Source organism: Molossus molossus, unplaced genomic scaffold (genome assembly GCF_014108415.1).
Source record: "Molossus molossus isolate mMolMol1 unplaced genomic scaffold, mMolMol1.p scaffold_m16_p_8, whole genome shotgun sequence".
NCBI lineage: Eukaryota > Metazoa > Chordata > Mammalia > Chiroptera > Molossidae > Molossus > Molossus molossus.
The window spans coordinates 52,944,476-52,965,911 of NW_023425402.1; the positions used below are offsets into that span (position 1 = coordinate 52,944,476).

The window sequence follows — 21,436 nt, forward strand, 5'->3', positions numbered from 1 at the left end:
TGGTTGGGTCGTGCGGGTGGCAACCACTTGATGTGTTCCTTTCACGTCGATGTTTCTCTCTCTCTCCTTCCCACTCTATCTGAACAAAAAATGGAAAAATGTCCTCGGGTGAGGATTAAAAAAAAAAAAATTCACTTTACTCTGATAACATTATATCATACAAAATTATTTGAATTTATTGTAGTGACACTGGATTGCAAAACCATGTACATTTTAAGTGTACAACTCAATAGAACATCACCTGCACACTGCATTTTGTGCACATCACCCCAAAGTCTCTTTCTGCCCCCATTTTCTCCCCCTCTGCTCCCCTCCACCACCTCTCTTTCCCTCTTTCCCTCTGGCTAGCACCACACTGTTGTCTGTGTCTGTTTTATATATATATGTGTGTGTGTGTGTGTGTGTGTGTGTGTGTGTATGTATATATATATATATATTTTTTTTTTTTTGCTTAATCCCTTCACTTTCATTCAGTCACCCAACCCCCTTACCCTCTGTCAGCTGTCAGTTTATAATAATCATGGTAAACTAGCTCATTATGTTTAACAGCCAAGAAAAAACAACACAAAGAAAACATTTGGTACCCTTTGGATCTAGTAGTAGTAGTAGTAGTAATAATAATAATAATAATAACAACAACAACAACAATTACTGGTCTTGAGTGTTTTCAATCAGCCAAACAACACACTAAGACCTGTGCAATACATTCATGTCTTCAATGAGAGTCAGCTTCTTAGAATATGATGTGCAAATTCCTTAAATAATTGCATAGCAGGTTAGGTATGCAGTAGTATTTTGACTTGAGGTTAGGTCTTTGTTTTGCTTTAAATCTGTATCTTATACATAAGAGCATCCATCTATGCCAAGAGCTTTTCATACGGTCAGTCATAGACCTGTAGTGGGATCAGTATCACTGTGTGACAACATTTAAATCATTCTTTCTTCATGCCATATCCTTCCCTCCGCTGTGTCTCCTGCATCTATCTCCATCTCTGTTGTCCTGCTGATGCATTTGACTGAGTTAAAGAGGTCTACAGAGTTGCTACATTCCCAGATATTTTTTATCCTCACTCGAAGACATTTTTGCATTTTTCTTCAGATAGAGCAGGAGGGAGAGAGGGAGGGAAGAGAAAGAGAAATATCTATGAGAGAGAGAGAGAGAGAAACATCGATGTGCAAGAGACACATCAATTGGTTGCCACCCACACGACCCCAATCAGGACCGGGGACAAACTGCAACTGAGGTACGTGCCCTTAGCAGGAACTGAACCGGGTGTCTCTGGTCCGTGGGCCGATGCTCGAACCACTGAGCCAAACCGGCCAGGGCTACATCGCAGATATTAACATTTAGTCCACACCATCATTCTATGATGTATGATTATTCCCATTGTACATATAATAAAACTGACCTTAAGACATGATCAATACCTTTCCAAAGAATACACGGAATAGAACATTGATAGGTAGGTAGGTAGGTAGATAGATGGCACCCAAATTCCCTAATCTGCACAGTTAAGATGTAATTGTAGGTTTGTGGATGATGAACACACAGCATTCCTTTACACATTTTGTCAGCATTGTGACTCTAGGTCAGAGCGCCTGAGCAGATCGCTGGCTTAAACTGCCTCTAACTGAGCTTATTTGTGTTTCAAGTAACAAGGAGTGTCTGTGTGTAAGCATCAGAAGTAGTAGTTCTACAGATATTCAAAAACTTGGTCTCTTCAAGGGAGTGAAATGGTCCAGAAGAGCTTTGTGGGTAAGGGCCCAACACAGAATCCTGGAAGTGAACTTTAAATAGGTGACAAGGTAAGAGAGCTCAAGGAGTGTGTGAATCACTGGGGGATAGAAGACAATGGAAAATAAATTAAAGATCAACAGGAATACTTGAAATTTTATACTGCAACCTTTCAGTATCTCTGCAATGCTTTGAGTGGGGAAGCTTGGAGAAGACATGATAAAATAAGAATCTGATGAAAAAAAAAAAAATGAGGTAGCAAGAGTTTCAACTAGATTGGTGGCTGAACAGCTGGAAGATAGGGACAGATCTGAGGTCTCTTTTTAACCTGCACCAACAGAGACTTTGCATGCTGCTTTATTGACTCTTGTATGGATGTTTACAAGCATAAATCTTCCTGAAGTTTTCCACTGCCAAGGCAGACATCACCAAAGATTTTAAAGTAATTTAACTGCCCTTCTTTTCTTTGAGTAGTCCCATAATAGTATGTACTGCTAGCTCATTGCAGCTTAGGTGTTTTTCTTCATGCAGATAAATAATGCTAGATGGCTTTATGAATAACATACTCATAACAGTTGTCTTGTAAACCCAAAAATGAGTTATTAGCCATAAAGAATAACAACCTAATGCTACAAGTAAAATTTATGTCCAACTTAATACCGTGGATGGAAGAGTAAGTTTCTGTGAACTCTTCTCCACTACATCAGGTTCAACAGCTAAGCTTACTTTTAAGAATATAAAAACTTGATAAAATATGTTATAAAATATTATTAAAATGTTATGATACTTAAATTTCAAAAGGAAATTATGTCACTGATTATTTCTTTACTTGGTTCTTGAATAGACACTCTCACATAAGAATATAAGAATAAAAACATTTGGAAAATATGTAGCATATTCTCTAAGGAGCATGGTGCTTGAGTTTAACATTTTTGTGAACCACCAAGGAACATTTGTGTCATTCTTTCAATAAATATTCTGGAATGCCAGGCTGGTGTGGCTCAGTGGACTGAGCATTGTCCCATGCACCAAGAGGTCACCGATTTGATTCCTGGTCAGGGCATATGCCCAGGTTGTGGGCTTGATCCCTAGTAGGGGTGTATAGGAGGCAGCTGATCAGTGTTTCTATTTCTCTCTCCCTCTACCTTCCTCTTTCTCTAAAAAATCAATAAGAACATATTTATAAAAAAAGAAAGAGAAAGAAAAATAGATTCTAGAATGCTGACACTTTCTGCAATTGTATTATCTATATCTCCTAGCTACTAACAGTATATTTGAAGCAAATTAATACTACAAAGTATACACCACAATAACAGGGTCTATGGATGTTGTAAACTGATAAGGTAAAATAGTTTCCTTATATAGACTTTTATCATTTTGATGACACAAAATTATCAACTTTTATAGCTTCCCAACAAACTTCAAATCCAATGGCCCAGGTCATTTCATTATGATAAAAAATCAAATGATGCTTGGCCTGATAAAAAGACCTCATATAGTTAAAATATTAAAAAAGATTAGGTTATTTATATAAGAGAAAAACTGCACAAATTGTTCCTTTGCTTCCTCTGTAGGGGGACATATGCTCTTAAGATTTCATGAAATGTAACAAATATTAAGCTTCTGGGAAATTTTTATGTTTTTTAAAAATTTATTTGAGAAGTGCTGGATTAAGTTTTTATAGGATTCAAGCAATGAAAATGAGTTGCTTCACTTTTTAATCTTATGTAAATTTAAAATTTCACACAATATTAAACCCTAAAATAAGTATACGGAGGTCCGAGAGTATTTGGATTTTTCCCATAATTATTTATTGATTAAAATGATATTAACGCTATATATATTGGAAATTAACCCCTTATCTGATATATCATTGGCAATTATGCTCTCCCATACAGTGGGTAGCTTTTCCGTTTTGATGATTGTATCTTTCACTGTGCAGAAGCTTTTGAGTTTGATGTAGTTCCATGTGTTCATTTTCTCCTTTGTTTCTTTTGCCTTAGATGATGTATCAGTGAAAATTCTGCTGTGTATAATGTCTGAAATTTTGTTGCCTACAGTTTCTTCTAGAATTTTTATGGATTCATGAGTCACATTTAAGTCATTTATCCATTTTAAGTTTATTCTTGTGTAGGGTGTAAGTTGAAAGGCTACCCACTGTATGGGAGAGAATAATTGCCAATGATATATCAGATAAGGGGTTAATTTCCAATATATATAGAGTGCTCATACAACTCAACAAAAGGAAGACAAAGAACCCAATTAAAAAATGGGTAAAGGACCTAAATAGACACCTCTCCAAACAGGACATACAAATGGCTAAGAGACATATGAAGAAATGCTCAACATCACTAATCATCAGAGAGATGCAAATTAAAACAACAATGAGGTATCACCTCACACCTGTCAGAATGGCCGCCATCAACAAATCATCAAACAACAAGTGTTGGCAAGGGTGTGGAGAAAAGGGGACTCTAGTACACTGCTGGTGGGAATGCAGACTGGTGCAGCCACTATGGAAAACAATATGGTGTTACCTCAAAAAATTAAAAATTGAACCTCCATTTGACCCAGTGATCCCACTTCTAGGAATATATTCTAAGAAGCCTGAAACACCAACCAGAAAGAATATATGTACCCCAGTGTTTGTAGCAGCACTATTTACAATAGTTAAGATCTGGAAACAGCCCAAGTGTCCATCAGTGGACGAATGGATAAAAAAGTGGTGGTACATATACACAATGGAGTACTACGCAGCTGTAAGAAAGAAAGACCTCTTATCCTTTGAGACTACATGGAGGGACCTAGAAAGTATCATTCTAAGTGAAACAAGACAAACAGAGAAAGACTAGTATCATATGATCTCTTATTTGTAGAATATAATGAACATAACAGACTGAGGAATGGGGTAGTCCCAGAGACATGGATGTGGGGTACAGACTGACAATCCCCAGAAGAGGGGATGGTGGGGAGGAGATAAACCACAGAACTTATATGCATGTATCCATGAACAGTGGACATGGACAACAAACTGGGGACAGAGCAGGGAGGGGGCGGGAAGGGGGGAATCGGTGAGGGAAAAAGGAGAAACATCTGTAACAAAAATTAATTAATAAACTCACACTTCTGATTTAAAATAAAATGAAATAAAATGATATTAAATATTATTTTTAAAAAATGGGTACCTCTGTTTTGTTGATACCCTAAACAAATTTTTTCCCATTATCTTACCTATTGCTAATCTAACAGTATATTCAATTTTCTTGTAATTCCTCCCTGTTTAATTAATTATAATATAAAGCTACCATTCACAAGACATAAAATACCAAAGATTTCAATGAATAAATTTATATTAAAACTTAACATTATTTCACTGACTAGGATTCAATTCAAAATTAATATCAATAGTAAATATAATCCCTTCCTCTTATTGTAATAATGTCTAAATAATTTAGTTTTTTAGTCCTCAATAGTAATACTTATTGACAATATAGGAGAAATATAGTCTAAGTAAGAAGACAAAAAGTTTGGGCTTATTAGTTATGACTTTATTATTTACTATATGTCAGGTACTGCATTAGAACATTTATAGTATTTATTACTATTAATATATGATTCTCTCCCTTATATTCTTATTCTTGATAATAAACTTTGTAACTAATAAAGTATTTTCAAAATGCTTTGAAAATTGCCTATATTTGCTACTTCCACAATTAAAAACTTTCATTTCAAATACAGTTCACATTTTTAAAAGAAAATTATTTGTATTATTCTTTAAAATTCTGACATAATTTTATGCCTTAATACTATGGAAAATGTCAAAGTAAATTTAAATGTTACAAAACACAAAGTAAATACAATGTTATAATGTTTAAAAGGTAAGAGTTTATTTTAAAAAGATGACTTAATAAAAACTGTCAACTGTCAATTGTGAAAATATGCTATCTTGCCCATGAAAAAATCCTTGGTTTATTTAACTAAAAACATAAAATAAAATGTCTATCCTCCTGCAAATATTTGCTTAATATTCTTGATTTATTTTTGTATAGCATCTTATTTTATGTTCTTTGCATATAGATTTCTCTAATCATTAAAAATAAAAAGTATCCTATCTTAGTATAGAAAATTTTTATAATGAAATATAAATTTGTATCACCCATTCTCTTTGTTGAGTAAAAAGTTAACATTACAAAAGAAAAAAAAAATGCAGTGTTGGAAAACATTTGATTTTACAAATTAAGAGCAAATACTTCAAGATATCAAAATCACTAAATACTAGTTAATTTAATACAGACAATTTGCTGTAATAGAACTATACATCTCTCTTTGATTCATTATATTTAATTGCAAAAATAACATATACTTTGAATGAAATTGTTGCAGGAAATACACACTTGAAATATATTATTCTACTTTGACATTATTATTCCTGACCATAAAAAGTAAATCTTTTGGCAATTCATCAAAGGTAATAAATAATGAGAAAAGAAACTTACATGATCAATTAGTTCACGGACCATTCCATTCCATTGTCCATTGGCATCATCCTGGGCTCCATATTTCCCATCCTCCACAAGTCTGATTTCATATGTAAAGCCAAGGATTGTAGATAACTCTCTAAGAAGGTCAATGCAATAGCCCTCAAATCGATCATTTCCATAGAGTGGTTTGTCAGACTTCTTGAACAGGACATAGGGTTCTTCCTGGAAACAGTGAACATGTAGGTAGGAGTTATCAGTTAATCATGGAACTTACTATCAGAATTGTAGCTTTTCTAAGAAGATAGAAAATTTCACATTAATTTATAACACAAATCAATTTTTTTTACTAATTGTAACTAATATAGTTTGAAATACCAATAAGGCAGATTATCAGGAACACTTGTGCTTTGCAAAAGAATATTTAAATATAATAATTTCACCATGACTATATAATAAAAATATCATTTGCATAGCTTTACCATATAGCTTTTATCATATATGATAAATAATATATAACATAAGATGTTATATACTATACAATACATATAGATATAATATGTATAGAAATAATATATAATACACATGGATATAATGTAACCATCATTACAATATCTCAATTTGACTTATACCATTTAATCAATATATTGTGTGCTGTTTCAGTAGGATCTAATGAAAGGATTTTAAAAAGTCATTGCTTAATTACCTAACTTGTGCTAAGAACTTATAAGGACTTCTATATATATTATCACATTTTTTTCTAGCAACCACAAACATTACAACTATTATTTTAACTATAGAAAAAGAGATAGTAGCTAATTTTAGAATGTATATATAAACATTTATCAAAAAGTTATGCATTCATTCAACAATCTTTTATGGGCCAGCTATTATGAGCCAGTCTTTCTCTATATAAAAGTGAAATCCAAGTTATGAAGTTCATGATATAGAGGAGAAAACCAATAATAAATGCCTAAACAACTAAACACATAACTTCATACGCCAATAAATGGTTTAAAAACATAACATAGAGCAATAGGATACAGAAGAACTGCAAGATACTTGGCAAGGTGAGAGACGATAAGACACAATTGAGTAATATGTGTTGAATTATTTTCTGAGGAGATGAGAGATGAGATAGAACTTAAAAGAAAAGAAGGAGTCTAGTCACTTGAAAATCTGGAAGAAGGGCATTGCAGGCTAAGGCACAGCAAGTAAAAAGCCCTGAGACCAATATGACATTGAATTGTTCCAGGAAGAGGACAACAGACATCAATGAAGGAATTAAGAAAAAGAAAGAAAGAATAAACTCATAGACACAGACAATAGTATGGTGATTATTAGGATTATTTCACAGTGGTCATTTTACAAGAGAGGTGAAATAATTTTCCCTAGACATATGGCTACCAAGACATCAAGAACAGCCAAGAAGAGGAAAAGAAGAGATTTTAACTCAGGTTATTTAAATTCCAGGATACATACTTTTTTACTATTTTATGTTGCTTTCTATACCATTAGATCATTTGTGAAAAATCCATATACGCTAAAATTTTAAATGCAATTAGGTCAAACACCTAGAAATCAGAAACTAATCTGTAACTAAATTCAAAGCTAGATATTTGGGTTTACCATTAGGTAAGGGAACAGTTAGGATCCTGTCTAATTTTTATGTGCTATGTGATCACATGTAGACTTCATTCCCCAGAGGTACACAGAGTATTACGAATGTGAAAGATAATAGTACTCTTCCACTGTGAGGTTATTATACCCATTCCTCCTCTACTCTTCCTGGCCTACCAGTCTTTTAAGTTAGATAAAATGATTACATTGATCACAGTTTCAATATTCTTGTTACACTGAAAAGAGGGATTAATACAGCTAAACATCTTTCTGTGTTAAGCATTAACATTTCACACACATACAGGTGTCTCTTTTTCTAGTTTCCCACACAACTTAAAAATTATTTTACAATATATACTATATTAATTAGTGAGAGATGATTTATATGTATATCTTCTGAACTAGACTTGCACAGTTTATATGGTAAGATAGTTACTTAATGTTTTATCCATAGTACCAGATATCACCAGGCACATAACAGGCATACAAACAAAATTACTATATAGTGAATTAAATGGAAATGTATAGCTTTGGTAACAGGGGAAACAAGGGGACTTGTACTTGAAGAAAAAAATTACATAGGTTCTTAGTATGGTAGTAACAAATCCTCAGGTCCTTAACCCTTGAGCAGAGGGTTAGAGACGCGATAAGTACACAACATATTCCCCTGCAAAAGAGAGGACAGCCTGTGACTTTAGGGCTGGTGGAATAAGAACTGAAAGAAGCATGTGGGTTCAATAGATTAATTCTATCAACTTCATACTTTGGTTTCAGTCCGTTTCTGATTTATAAATAAATGCATAGATATATATTTCTATTTAAAAATCACAAACATGAACCGTTTGTCAGGCTCCCTGCACTAATAGCACCATCTACCATTTTCCAAACACTTACTTTGTGCCAGGCCCTGTTCTGATTGCTTTTCTTGGATTAACTGATTTATTCCTCATTGCAATCATGTGTAGCCAGTAGTATTATTATTTCTATTTTATGGATGAAGTAATTGAGGACAGGTGTGCTAAGTATTTAGTTTAAGGTTAACAACAGTTTGCACGCAATTCAGGTAGTCAGACTGCTAGAACACTTACCACCACACTATAATTCCCCCATTAAATGATTCCTAGTGATCATTTCTGCACACCATGTGAATGCATAACCGCACAAAGCTCATTGGATAACTCAACATGTACTGTATGGATTTATTATTTTTTTTCAAGCAACTGGGATTAGCTTCTGATCTATGCTGCATGCAAAATGATCATACACTTACACATGAAAAAACTCAATGAAAACAACATTGTAGAAAATAAGTAAATATCTAATCCAGAAAACAATCATTTTATATTTCACAAATTATCTCCTTTCCAAATAAGAATACATGTTTTAACATAAAAGTACAGAATTTGTGAAAATAGCATATTTTAAACCCATCAGACTCAATAAGTAATATATATGTCTAAAAAAATTCCTATTTTCCTATTTGCACTGTTAAATCACCATTGTCTCTATATTAAATGTTTGATCCAAAATATTTATGGTATATTTTTTAAACAAATTCACTTGAACACTAGGGGAAAAGTATGATAAAAGCTAATGAGTACTTCAGAGTGCATGAGGCATGTGAGGGACAGCAGAGCAAACGTTTCAAGAATTATTATGCTATTTAAATAACATGAATCTAGAGTGTAGTAGTAACCATCCGACCTATTCACTCAGTTTTCTTCACCTATAACCTAATAAGAAAACTTCTGTCATAGGCAAATAAATTTGTTGATCCCTATGAGATTAAAAAGCCTCTTTAGATAGATATTTTTAAAACAGGTTTTCATATCACTGCATCTTTTTAGTATTTATTGATCTCTACAATGTCAAATATAATTCTTCCCATATTTAATTCTGATAAGTAAGACACAGTTTTCCAGCTGCGATTCCTATCTCCAGTTACACTGTGTCACAAGATAGTTTACGTCGAGTTATGACTCTCCTAAACTCTTTTTCTCTGTTTCACACAGCACCAGGATAAATAATAACCTCATGTAAGAAAAGAAAAATGGTACCAGAAGCAATTACTGTACCACATATTGAGTTCAATGAATAATATGATAAAACTGTCCTGAGCAACTTCACTGATTTCTCATACAGTCTTAAATCTCCACATCAGCATTTGCTAGAGGTAAAGGCACTTCATTCTACTGGCATCTGTAATAAAGATTTGTCAGCAGTTCCACTATCAACTCCAGTTTTAAGGAACCCAGTAATTCATATATTTTTATCTCCATTAGATGGGGAGTTGTCATAGAATAAACCTAAAATAAAGTTTTGAAAAAGTAAAGTATGTTTCAAGGTTCAGGGGAACAAAATGTTTTATTTATCTATAATAAAACTTTATTATTATAAGACTATAACTCATATAGCTCTCAGCTTCCTTATCTACAGAGAGCTAAATTAACTTTCTCAGGTGTTAACTCTTAAACTATATTGTCTTACCCATGGTAGTAAAAGACAAGGACATAAAAATGCAAATTAATTGCACACAATATGTATAAAATATCTCTTGTTATTACAGTAAGAAAGCCAAACTAACTAGTTTATTTATTCAATATGTACTGAGCTCCTACTATGTGCGAGCACTCTTTAGGCTCCAGATATACGACAATGAAAAACAAAACACCACCTAAAAATCACTGCCTTAATGGAGCTCTCAATTTAGTGATCAATTTGAGACACTCATATATTTCATACAATCCTGTATTATTTACATGGCTACTCTGTTTCATTAACTACTAGAATAAAAAATTAGAGTACATTTCTAAAACACAACTGTGTGTCTCATTTTAGAACATTCTGGTGACTCTCAGGATCTATAACACTGGCCCTCAAATACTTTATTTGGAAAAGTGAATATTCGGTTAGCCTGTCTGGTTCTGAATTTACCCTTACGACCATAAAACTTTAGAAATCAGTTTGTGGCAACTAGCTGAAACTCAAATTGCTTATGAGTAACAAAAAATATCCTCAATTAAGAACAGTATTAAAATATTTATATTTTATGCATTTATATTGTTAATGATTGTTCATTTTTCCTTAATGAAGATAAGGTTAACCAAAAAATATTTTTATAGCATTTCTATTGGCCAAAAGAAAATAAAGTTACAAATTTTAAAACTTAAAACTGAGCAGTTGATATTTTCCCAGGAATCATTTCTTTCTTTCTATGTTCTGAGTTTTATGTACATCCTCCTCATATACCATCACTGTCCTCACACAGAAAGCACCAACTAATAAATAATAAGAGAGAAACTTGTTTTGCAAAGAGTTTGAGGATCAAGGTAGGGTCTGAGAAGTTGATTAGGAGTCGAAGGAAACAAATGAGCAACATGAAGGGCAAGGGCAATGATGCTGCTGAAATTGCTTCTTTAGGAAGGTGAGTCAGCTCTTTGACAACATAAAAAGAAAAAAAAATTACCTGAACATCTTGCCCTAAGATACTCAAGAGAATACAAAGTGGAGAATCATGCCTTTAAAAGAGATTAGGGATGAAAGAACATTACCACTGACAGCAATGTTAAGAACACAGATACTTCTTTAACAAATAAGTTATCAACTCATAGTAACTATCTGATAATGGCCTATCCTACAGCTCTAATAGGCCACACTCTTGGATAGAGTTAGAACATATAATGTATTATGTAACCTAGACAAAAAAACAAAACAACAACAAACAGCTTATGACAGCAATAGGAATGTCTCTCAAATAATGCTTTATATTTTCAATTGGCATGTTTTATTTTAACTGGCCATTACTAATCCTGCATGGAATAGTGAACTCTAAGTAAAAATGACAATTCCAAAAATGATCAATAAATTATTGTGGTCTTTTAAGAGAGTACAATTTTAAGTTTTTATATGTTGTTGAACAAGATGCATGTAGATATTTCCATTTGATAATCTCATTCTAAAATATAAATGTCAAATATTTTTTTGTTGTTCACCCATCTATTTATCTACCAATGTACACATGTATGCATTCATTAAACAAATATTTTTGTGTAAATTCTAGATACTGATTTCTAGAACAAAGGTCAGCACTATTTCTCTTAAAAACTAAAAAGTAGCCTTGGCAGGGTGGTTCAGATAGTTGGAACATCATCTTGTATACTGAAAGGTTGTGAGTTTATTCCCCAATTGGGTCACGTACAGGAGGTAACCAATCGATATATCTCACTCACATCCATGTTTCTCTGTCTCTCTTTCTATTTTCCTCTCTCCCTAGAATCAATAAAAACATATCCTCTAGTGAGGGTTAAAGAAACCACAAGAAAAAAATGCCTAAATAGTAAATATTTGTCTCCTTGGACAATTCAGCTGCAACCACTCAATTCTGCCTTTGCAGAACAAAAGCAGCCATAGAACCAATGAGTAAGCTGGCAAAACTGTGAGAGTTTTTAAAAATACCTTTTTTAGGAACCATGGAATCTAATAAAACAAAACAAAACAGAAAAATGCTTCCAACACCTAGGGAAACACTTTGTGAAGAGAATCCTGAAGAATTTTTCTAGAAGACCTCTGTGGCATAACAATTTATCCTGTTACTATCTTCCACTCCTCAATTCTGCAGCATGTGAGTACCACAGGAAACGGTATGTGCTTATTTTCAAAAAAGGCAGTACTGTGTTCTGTGGAGGAGCAGCTTAAGGGCTTCACTTTATTTTGCCTACATGGATCTTTGTGGGGGCTGAAGCTGCTCCATAGGTGGTGTTGTCATAAGCATTTTAAGGGAAATATATTAGCCACTACCTTCTGAGCCAGAGATAGCAGCTGGGGCAAAAAAACATATAAATAAAAATGCATGGAACAGAAGAGGCTGGGAAAGGAATACTTAAAAGAATAAGGGCTATGAAAAACTCAAGTATATTCAAGGATATCTGTATTTAAGGGAAGCCCACATGCCCATGGCATGATATATGATCAGAAAAACTTGAGAGGACTTTAGCATTTATCTTTGTCTGCACTTCTGGCTCTGTGCAAGCAGGAAGGAAGAAAGTAAACTTGTAAACTTCCTGGCTAACAGCAAAGGAGTTTTCTAATATACAAAGTATAAAGATGGGGAGAGGTTTTGTTTTTGTTGTTTTATTCTAGGAGTTTAAGGAAATATCATTAAAATCATTAGAGGACCACCATTAACCTCACAAATATAAACTTCATTGGCCACACATAACAAAGAATACAGATTTTACCAAATTAGCTCAGCAAGGCCACTAAGCAAGCGAACAACAATCACAAAAACATAAACAACAAATCCTGAGTGATCATGGGGGTATCTGATTTACAGGGCTGATAATTATAATATGTAAAATGTTCCCATTTCAACAAAATATTATGTGGTATGGAAAGAAACAATAAAGTACAGCCCACTTATAGGAACTGCTCTGACAGAGAACAGCCATTGAATATAGTTGAAAATTACAATAACTAAAATAAAAAATTCACCTGTAGGGCTCAACAGCAGATTTGAGAGAAGAAAGAAACTGTTTTGTTTTTTTAAACTGAAGACAAACCAATTGATATTATTCAGTCTGAAGAGCAAAAATAAAAATGAATGAGGTAAAATGCATGGAGCGTAAGAGACTGTGGAACACTATCAAGTGAATTGACAAATGCACTATGGAGGACAGAAGTGAGAAAAGGGGGCAGAAAGTATACCTGAAAAAATAATGGTCAAGTTTCTAACTTTAATGAAAAATAGTACACAAGAAACTCAAGGAACCCTAAGCAGAATAAACTAAAAGTGCTCCACAGCAAGACATAATCAAACTGTTGAAAGACAATGAGAAAATCTTGAAAGCAGCAAGAGAGAAGTTGTTTGTCATTACAATGGTCTTTAATATGATGCCAATTCTCAGAAACCTTGGCGTACTAAAAGAAAACACTGTCAACCCAAAGTGCTATATCCAGCAAAACTATCCTTCAAAAATGAAGATATAATTAACAAATTCTCAGATAAACAAAATCTAAAGAATTTTGCTGCCAAAAGACCTGTCATATAAAACGTGAAAGGAAGTTCCGTTGGACTGAAAAAAAAACAAAACAGATGGCATGCTGAAGTCATAGGGAAAAATTTTTTTAAGTGGGAAAAGATGACTACATAAGTAAATATAAAACCCATATAATTTTTATTTTTGATTTGTAACATCTCTTTTTATATATTATTTAAAAATATACAAAACTATAAAGTTAAGTGTATGTTAATAGGTACACATATGTTTTTTACATACTATTAAAATTAAACTTGTGTTAATTTAAATGAGATGGCTACAAATTAGGATGTTAAATGTAATCCCTATAATAAATACTAAGAAATTAATAAAAGATACAGAGTGAAAGAAAAGAGAAGGGTAGCAAAACGGTATACCACAAAAGATCAATTAAATGCAAAGCAAGGTAGCAATAGAGAAATAAATGAATAAAACACACAAAATAAATATAGAAAACACATACAAAATGGAAAAAATTATTCCATATCAGTAATTACAATAAAGTAGATGGGTTTAATCCTCTGATTAAAAAGCAATGCTTGGCAAAGTGAATATTTTTTAAAAAATCATGGTTCAATTATATGTTGTCCATAAGATACTTACTTTATATCCAAAGATACAAATAAGATGAAAGTGAAAGAATGAAAAATACATTTGATGCAAATAGTAACCCAAAAAAATGCCTGTACTAAAATGAAACTGAGTTAAAGTAAAAAATTGTTCCATGAGAGAAAGGACATAAAATATTGATAAAAGGGTTAATCTGTCAAGAAGATATATCAATTATAAGCATGTAAGCAACTAAAAACAGGACCCCAAAATATATGAAGCAAAAACTGACAAAATTTAAAAGAGAGGTAGTACTACAGTAAAGTTTGGAGGCTACAAAAACCCACTTTCAATAATAAATAGAACAATTAAACAGAAAAATCAAGAAATAAATAAGGGACTTGAACAAAACCGTAAATAAACTAGACCTAACAGACATATATTGGACACCACCTAAGAATACCCAAACATTCATTCTTCTCAGTTGCACCCAGAATGTTTTCCAGGATAGTCCATATGTTATGCCACAAAATAAACCTCAGTAAATTTTAAAAGGTTAAAATCACACAAAGTACTTTCTCTATTAACAACTGAATTGGAAATCAATACAGAAGTAAATCTGAAAAATTCACAAATATGTGCAGTTGAATAATCTAGTTAACCCATGGGTCACAGAGAAAATTAAAAGAGAAACTAGAAAATACCTTCTTATAAATGAAACCAAAAGCAGAATATATCAAAACTTGTTGAACACAGTGGGAGCAGTGCAGAAGATTTATGGCTATAAATGCTTACATTACAAAGAAGAAAGTTCTGTCATCAATAAACCAAGTTTTTACCTTAAATAACTAGAAAGATAAGATCAAACTAAACACCTCTCCCAAGAAGACACACAAGGGTCAACAGGTACATGAAAAGATGTTCAACCTCACTAACTATTAGGAAGATGAAAATAAAAACTACAATGAGATACCACCTCACATCTGTTAGAATGGCTTAGCATCAACAAGACAAGTAATGACAGGTGTTGGAGAGATTGTGGAGAAAAGGGAACCCTCATTCACAGCTGGTAGAAATGTAAACTGGTACAGCTACTATGGAAAACAGTCTGGAAGTTCCTTTAAAATTTAAGGATAAAGTTATCATATAACGCAGCAATCCCTCTCCTGTGCATTTACCTGGGAAACTCGAAAACATTTATGTGCAAAGATATCTGTGTCTCTCTGTTCTTTGCAGCCTTATTCATGGTGGCCAAGACATGGAGACAACCAGTGTCCTTCAACAGAGGATTGGATAACAATGTGGTACAAATATATACAATGGAATACTACTCAGCATATGAAAAGATGAAATACTGCCATTTGCAACAAAAATGGATAAACTTTAAGAATAGTATGATACATAAAATAAGTCAGTTAGAGAAAAGCTAAGAACCATATGATTTCACTCATATGTGGGATATAAAACTGAAACTCCTGACACAGACAATATGGTGATTATCAGAGGAAGGGGTTGGGGGTGGGGGGAGGGACAAATATATGGCGATGGAATATGGTTTGGGTAGTATATACAAAATACAAGATCGTGTATCATAGAAATGTACATGAACCTATTAACCAATGTTACCGCAATAATGTTCTCTAAAAAAAGGAAACTGGAAGGCTTAATATTAAGGTAGAAATAATCCACAAGGCAATGTGAAAGTTCAATACAATCATCAAAACCCCACTATCTTTTTGCAGAAATGTAAAAACTAATCCTAATTAGGTGACATGTTATATAATTATATTTATTTGAAAAATGTACAGTAGGCAAAACAAAGAAACACAAACCAAAGAGTGGTTGCCAGTGGCTAGCCTTAGGGAGGCATAGAAAGTGAATGCTTAATGGATGCAGAGTTTCCTATGGGGATGATAAAAGTGATCTGGGACAAGATAATGGTTATGATCGTTCAACATTTGAATGTTCTAAAAGCCACTGAATTGTGTACTTTAAGATGGTGAGAATTTTATATTATGTGAATTTTACCTCAATAAGGAACAAAACAAAACAATCAGACAAAAAAATGTGGCCAGCCCGCTGGTCTTAGTTTACCAAACCCTGTGAAGAATAAATAAATAAAATATGTCTTGTGTCCTCAAATTGCTATGGTATACTATTTAGATAAAAAGTAATTATAAGTTCTAGCCAGTGTGACTCAGTTGGTTGGGCTTTGTCCTGTGCAGCAAAAGGTAGTAGGTTCGATTCCCTGTCAGGTCACGTGCCTAGGTAGGGGACTGGGTGGGCTCATTCCCGGTAGGGGTGTGCAGGAGGCAGAAGATGGATGTTTCTCTCACATCGATATTTCTCTCTCTCTTCCTCTCTTTCTAAAAATCATTAAAAATACTTTAAAAAATTACAAGCCATATATGTATATGTAATAGACTTGCACTTTTCCAGTGCTTGTGGACAATATTATTATCTACCATTCTGATCTGACAAACCACTGATGAAAGGAGTCATTCCTTTCCAGTTTTAGTCCCATTCACAAGTTGTACAGTACATGTAGATGTAATTTAACCACAAATTTATTCTCAATAATTGTGATAGATGTATCTGGGGAGCAATTATTTTTCCTTAATTTTATTGAAAAATCCTGCCATATCTTTTCCTATTCTTGGTTTTTCTCAACATTGAAAGTTTAATGAGTAATAATATAAATAAAATAATTGTCCTTCCAAGCAGAAAATTAAGAGAGCTATCGTGTGGGTCAACACCTTATTTAATAAGAAAATTAATGTTAAGATAAAATTTCTCAAATCCATTATTTTAATTTGCTTAATTCTCTTCTAAGAGCATGTTTTCTCTTTTCACTTTACGTATTTATTTTTAAAGTAAATCTTTTAAAAAGAACTTTTTTCTTCATTGATTATTAGAGAGAGAGGAAGGGAGAAGGAGAGAGACATAAAATCATCCATGAGAGAGAACATTGATTGGCTGCCTCCTGCATGCCCCCTACTGGGGATTGGGCTCACAACCTGGGCATGTGCCCTGACCAGGAATTAAACTGGTGACCTCTTGGTGCATGTGTTGATGCTCAACCACTGAGCCATACCAGCTGGGGTCTTTTCACTTTTAATTATCATTCAATGTCTGCCTCTACTTTCTCTTCTCTTTGATTATCCTCTATAAAATGAATAAACAGGTCCTATTAATATCTACATATTTATTCATTCACTCAGTAACTAGTTATAGATGCCTATAATGTTATAGGCATTATGTCATGAACATGAGACTAATAAAACATGGTACCTACTCTTAAGAAGCATTAAAATCTAGTGAGAGAGGTGGAAAGTAAATAGATAAGAACAACATGAAGTTACAAGGAACTGGCATTTGAGTTCAGTTCTCAGTTCCAGTTTTACATTACATTAAATTAAATTAAATATTTTGAATTAAAATTATAATACTGATGCTTGGCTTCTACTTCTTGAGATTATGATCTAATTCATCTAGGTTTTTACCCAGGCATCATTATTTGTAAAAGACTTTCTAGGTGATTATAATATGTAGTTGGGTCAGCTTCTTGGGTGGGTGACCCATGTAGTTGTACAGGGCCCGACACTTTGAAGGGCCCTGTGCTAGGTTCACTACACCGATGGTGCCCTTTAAAATTCTTAATAATTTTTTAACAAGAGATCCTCATTTTCACTTTACACTAGGAGTTGAAATTATGTAGACAGTAATTTATACAGTGAAGAATGAGAACTACCAAGTTAAATAAAAAAATAGAGTAAATGGAAATATACAGAGACAGAAAAGTATTCATGTGGATGCTGAAAAGAATAAAGAGCTGTATGGTTTAAGGGAAAGAGAGTGTGGAACAAGAAAGACAGGGAGAGATAATATAAGAACCTAAGTTAGGAAAAAAAAATTTTCCTATAAAATTCTGAAAACCTATCTAGATATAATCACTGTTGATTATCAGGGCTTCAATTCATATCCTGCTTAGAATGGCATTCTCTTTCTTAAGATTATTTTTTAGCATCTACCTAAAACCAATTTTGATGTAGGAAATGAAGTTGGGAATTTTCCCCCAGTATTCTTCCTTTAGGTAATTTTTTTTTTTCACTCTTTAGACATTGGATAAATTGAGTGTATGTTTGGGAAAGAGAGAAAGCAAATTGAAAGGAGAAAGACATTATATGTCAAATCATTTCAAAGTGGAGTTTTCAATTATTAAGATTCTATTTCTAATAATTTAGTGCAACAGTTTGAATTTAGAGACTTTTGGATCCTAGAAAGGAGGACCCAACTTTAGTGATTCTCTAGCTCTACTTATGATTCCAAAAAGTGCAGAAATCAGCTGAAAGAAACGTGGATTAGAAATAAGAGTTGAAAGTGGATTAGGCAAACTCTTCAACATTCCTGAATATGCATATAAAACACTCATAAGAAAAACTCCTCGTGCAACAAGGATTATCCACCAATAATCAGTAGCGATTACCAACATGTATCTACTGAAAGTTGTTTTTACATAATGAATTATGAGTTTAACTTTCAGCCACTGTCTTCCATAATCAATAAAATCAACAAATGTAAATTTAATACCTATCAATTAAAAGAAAATACCCTTCTTTAGGACACAGTGTTTTCTCCTAAGCACCTTTTAGTCTAGATGAAAACAGAGAACTTGCATAGAAAAATGTGAACTAGTAATACACGTTTTCATGTAAGTGCCTAAGGAATAAATTGTACAGATATGAGGGCCATTAGGTACCAGCAAAAGGAAAGTAAAAATGTTCCAAGGTAGTTAGATAAATCATCCCAGAGAAAAGACCATCAGAAAAATGGATTCTAGAATGAGAACACATTAGATAAATGGAGAGAAATAAGACTTGTTCAGGTAAAAGAAATGAAATGAGAAAAGGTATATAGGAGAATTTTACTGGCACATGGTCTGAAGAAGAGGGATGGTGGTTCATAAGGGGAAGATGTTTATACACAAGTTCAAAAAAACCTTGCAGAAAAACAATAAATATGAGCACCATTCATTACTTTTATTTGTGAATTACTTTGTACCCATCAGAAATGATCATTTACAGATAATACTATGCCAGGAACTCTATTACATATTTTTCAAATTTTTGCCTCTAATACAAACTTCAAATTGCACTTCATTATTATTATCCTCATTATAAAGTTAAGGTATTTTAACTCAAAGTAAATCATCTAATAAGTGGCAGACTCAGAATTCAAATCTAGATTTTCTAACTTTTATTTGTCCTTTTAACCTGCAGAAAAGTCCCTTCTTCAGTGAGGTATTAAGTTTAGATATCAAGTGTCAATTAATTATTTAAAAAGGTCAGATCCTCTGCTGATTGTTGGTGGAGTCAATGGATTTGCACATGATACTTAAATTCCCTCATAGATATCAATATGGCTCAGAGTTGTTATGTGGTTTAACCTCATGTTGTCTATATTGTATTTTTCTTGAAATTTACCCCACATGTTCTATTTTCAAGAAAATGATGCAATTAAAATATTTGAAGATTTTACTTTATAGCATCCCTTTGAGATACTCACAATGCATATGAACTTACTAAAGACTCAGTGATAAAAAAAAAACAAACAAACAAAAAACAATGGATTTGGCTTAAACCAGTATTTTTTTAAATCAATTTAATCACAGAATAGTTGTAGACTATACCTGTATCACATGCTTAATAGAATTGTGGAGTACATTGAAGTTCTGATGTAACAATTAACAAACAGAGAATGCTATTGCTACAGGGCATAGATAGTACATAGTGTATTATGAAAGTAGTGTTTCATTTCTTTTTTTTTTCTTGGTATGTGCCCCCAGCGGGAACCGAACCCGGGACTCTCTGGTCCGCAGGCCCACGCTCCAACTGCTGAGCCAAACTGGCCAGGGCTAGTGTTTCATTTCAAAGGTCAGAGACTATCATACATGCCAACATCTTCATATATGAAAGTTCAAAGTAGCAAATATAAATCTAGATTTCTTTTAAGAACACAAAGGCGTTTGTTTGACCAATATAAGTTTATTCAAATAAAGTGATGGAAACAAATTCACAAGTTACTTTTTTTTCTTTTTTTCCTTTTTTAACCCAATTACTACATGAAGCTAAAGCTAAGAGATCTCAGAACATAAAATTTACAGGATTCAAGTTAATAATACTCTTGTTTGATTATCTAATTAATGAAATAATGCCTTATGAGTGACATGCCTAATAAAATACATTGACTTATAAATGGATGAGGACCTAGGGACTCATTTATTATTCTGTATTTCTAGGAAAAAGCCCTCACTTTAGTGATACTAGTTGAACAAAATAGGGACTTGTTTTCTGCCAGGGAAAGTGGTCTGTACTTTTCTTTCTGAGTCATTGTGCTGGGGTTAATTGAAGTCAGGATATAGTCTGTCATTAATAGTAGCAGTTAAATCTCAAATAAAGAGAAGCAATTAATAATCAATGTCAAATAATCCAGTTTTGATTGAAAGAGCAGAGATCAGGACTTGAGAATCAGATATTTATCAGAAAGTGAAGTTAGGTCGGAAGTACCTGACATAATTCAGAATTTACTGGCCTTGAAAATCTTGTAATTGTTATTCATTACTTCTCTATATAGATAAGGGACTCGTGAATCAAAGAACAGTATATATAAATCTGTGTGTGTGTGTGTGTGTGTAAATCCAAAACACTTTATCTTCCTGGGAAGCCCTAATTTGTAATTATGTATCAAATAAAAAACAATGCAGTAGGTTTATGACATAGTCAACAGAAGTTTCAAGAAAGAAAGAGTGTGCAGTGGTGTTGATTCACTAAAAACACACGTGCTCTGCAAGGAACAATATCACTAATATTCATGATGCCAATTACCATCTATTTTGATAACTCCAGATATCATCTCCAGTGAGAACCGGTCTCTTCAGCTATAGAACTACATGTCTAACTGCCAACCAGATAGAAATATTAAGTGCAATATGCTCCATATTAAATTCATCTTGCATTATC

The 21,436-nt window shown here is 33.1% G+C and overlaps 1 protein-coding gene across 5 annotated transcripts in view; it reads right to left on the minus strand.

The window, feature by feature from the left end:
* GRIK2 (glutamate ionotropic receptor kainate type subunit 2) overlaps positions 1-21,436 on the minus strand; it is a 590,297-nt gene that overhangs the window by 158,300 nt on the left and 410,561 nt on the right. For 4 of the 5 annotated variants that reach the window (XM_036248241.1, XM_036248245.1, XM_036248242.1 and 1 more), the window contains exon 10: positions 6,232-6,438. In XM_036248241.1, the coding sequence (XP_036104134.1) occupies positions 6,232-6,438 (207 nt within the window). Of the gene's footprint in view, positions 1-2,963; positions 2,967-6,231; positions 6,439-21,436 lie in introns of all 5 variants that reach the window. The other variant, XM_036248244.1, reaches the window with a different exon arrangement.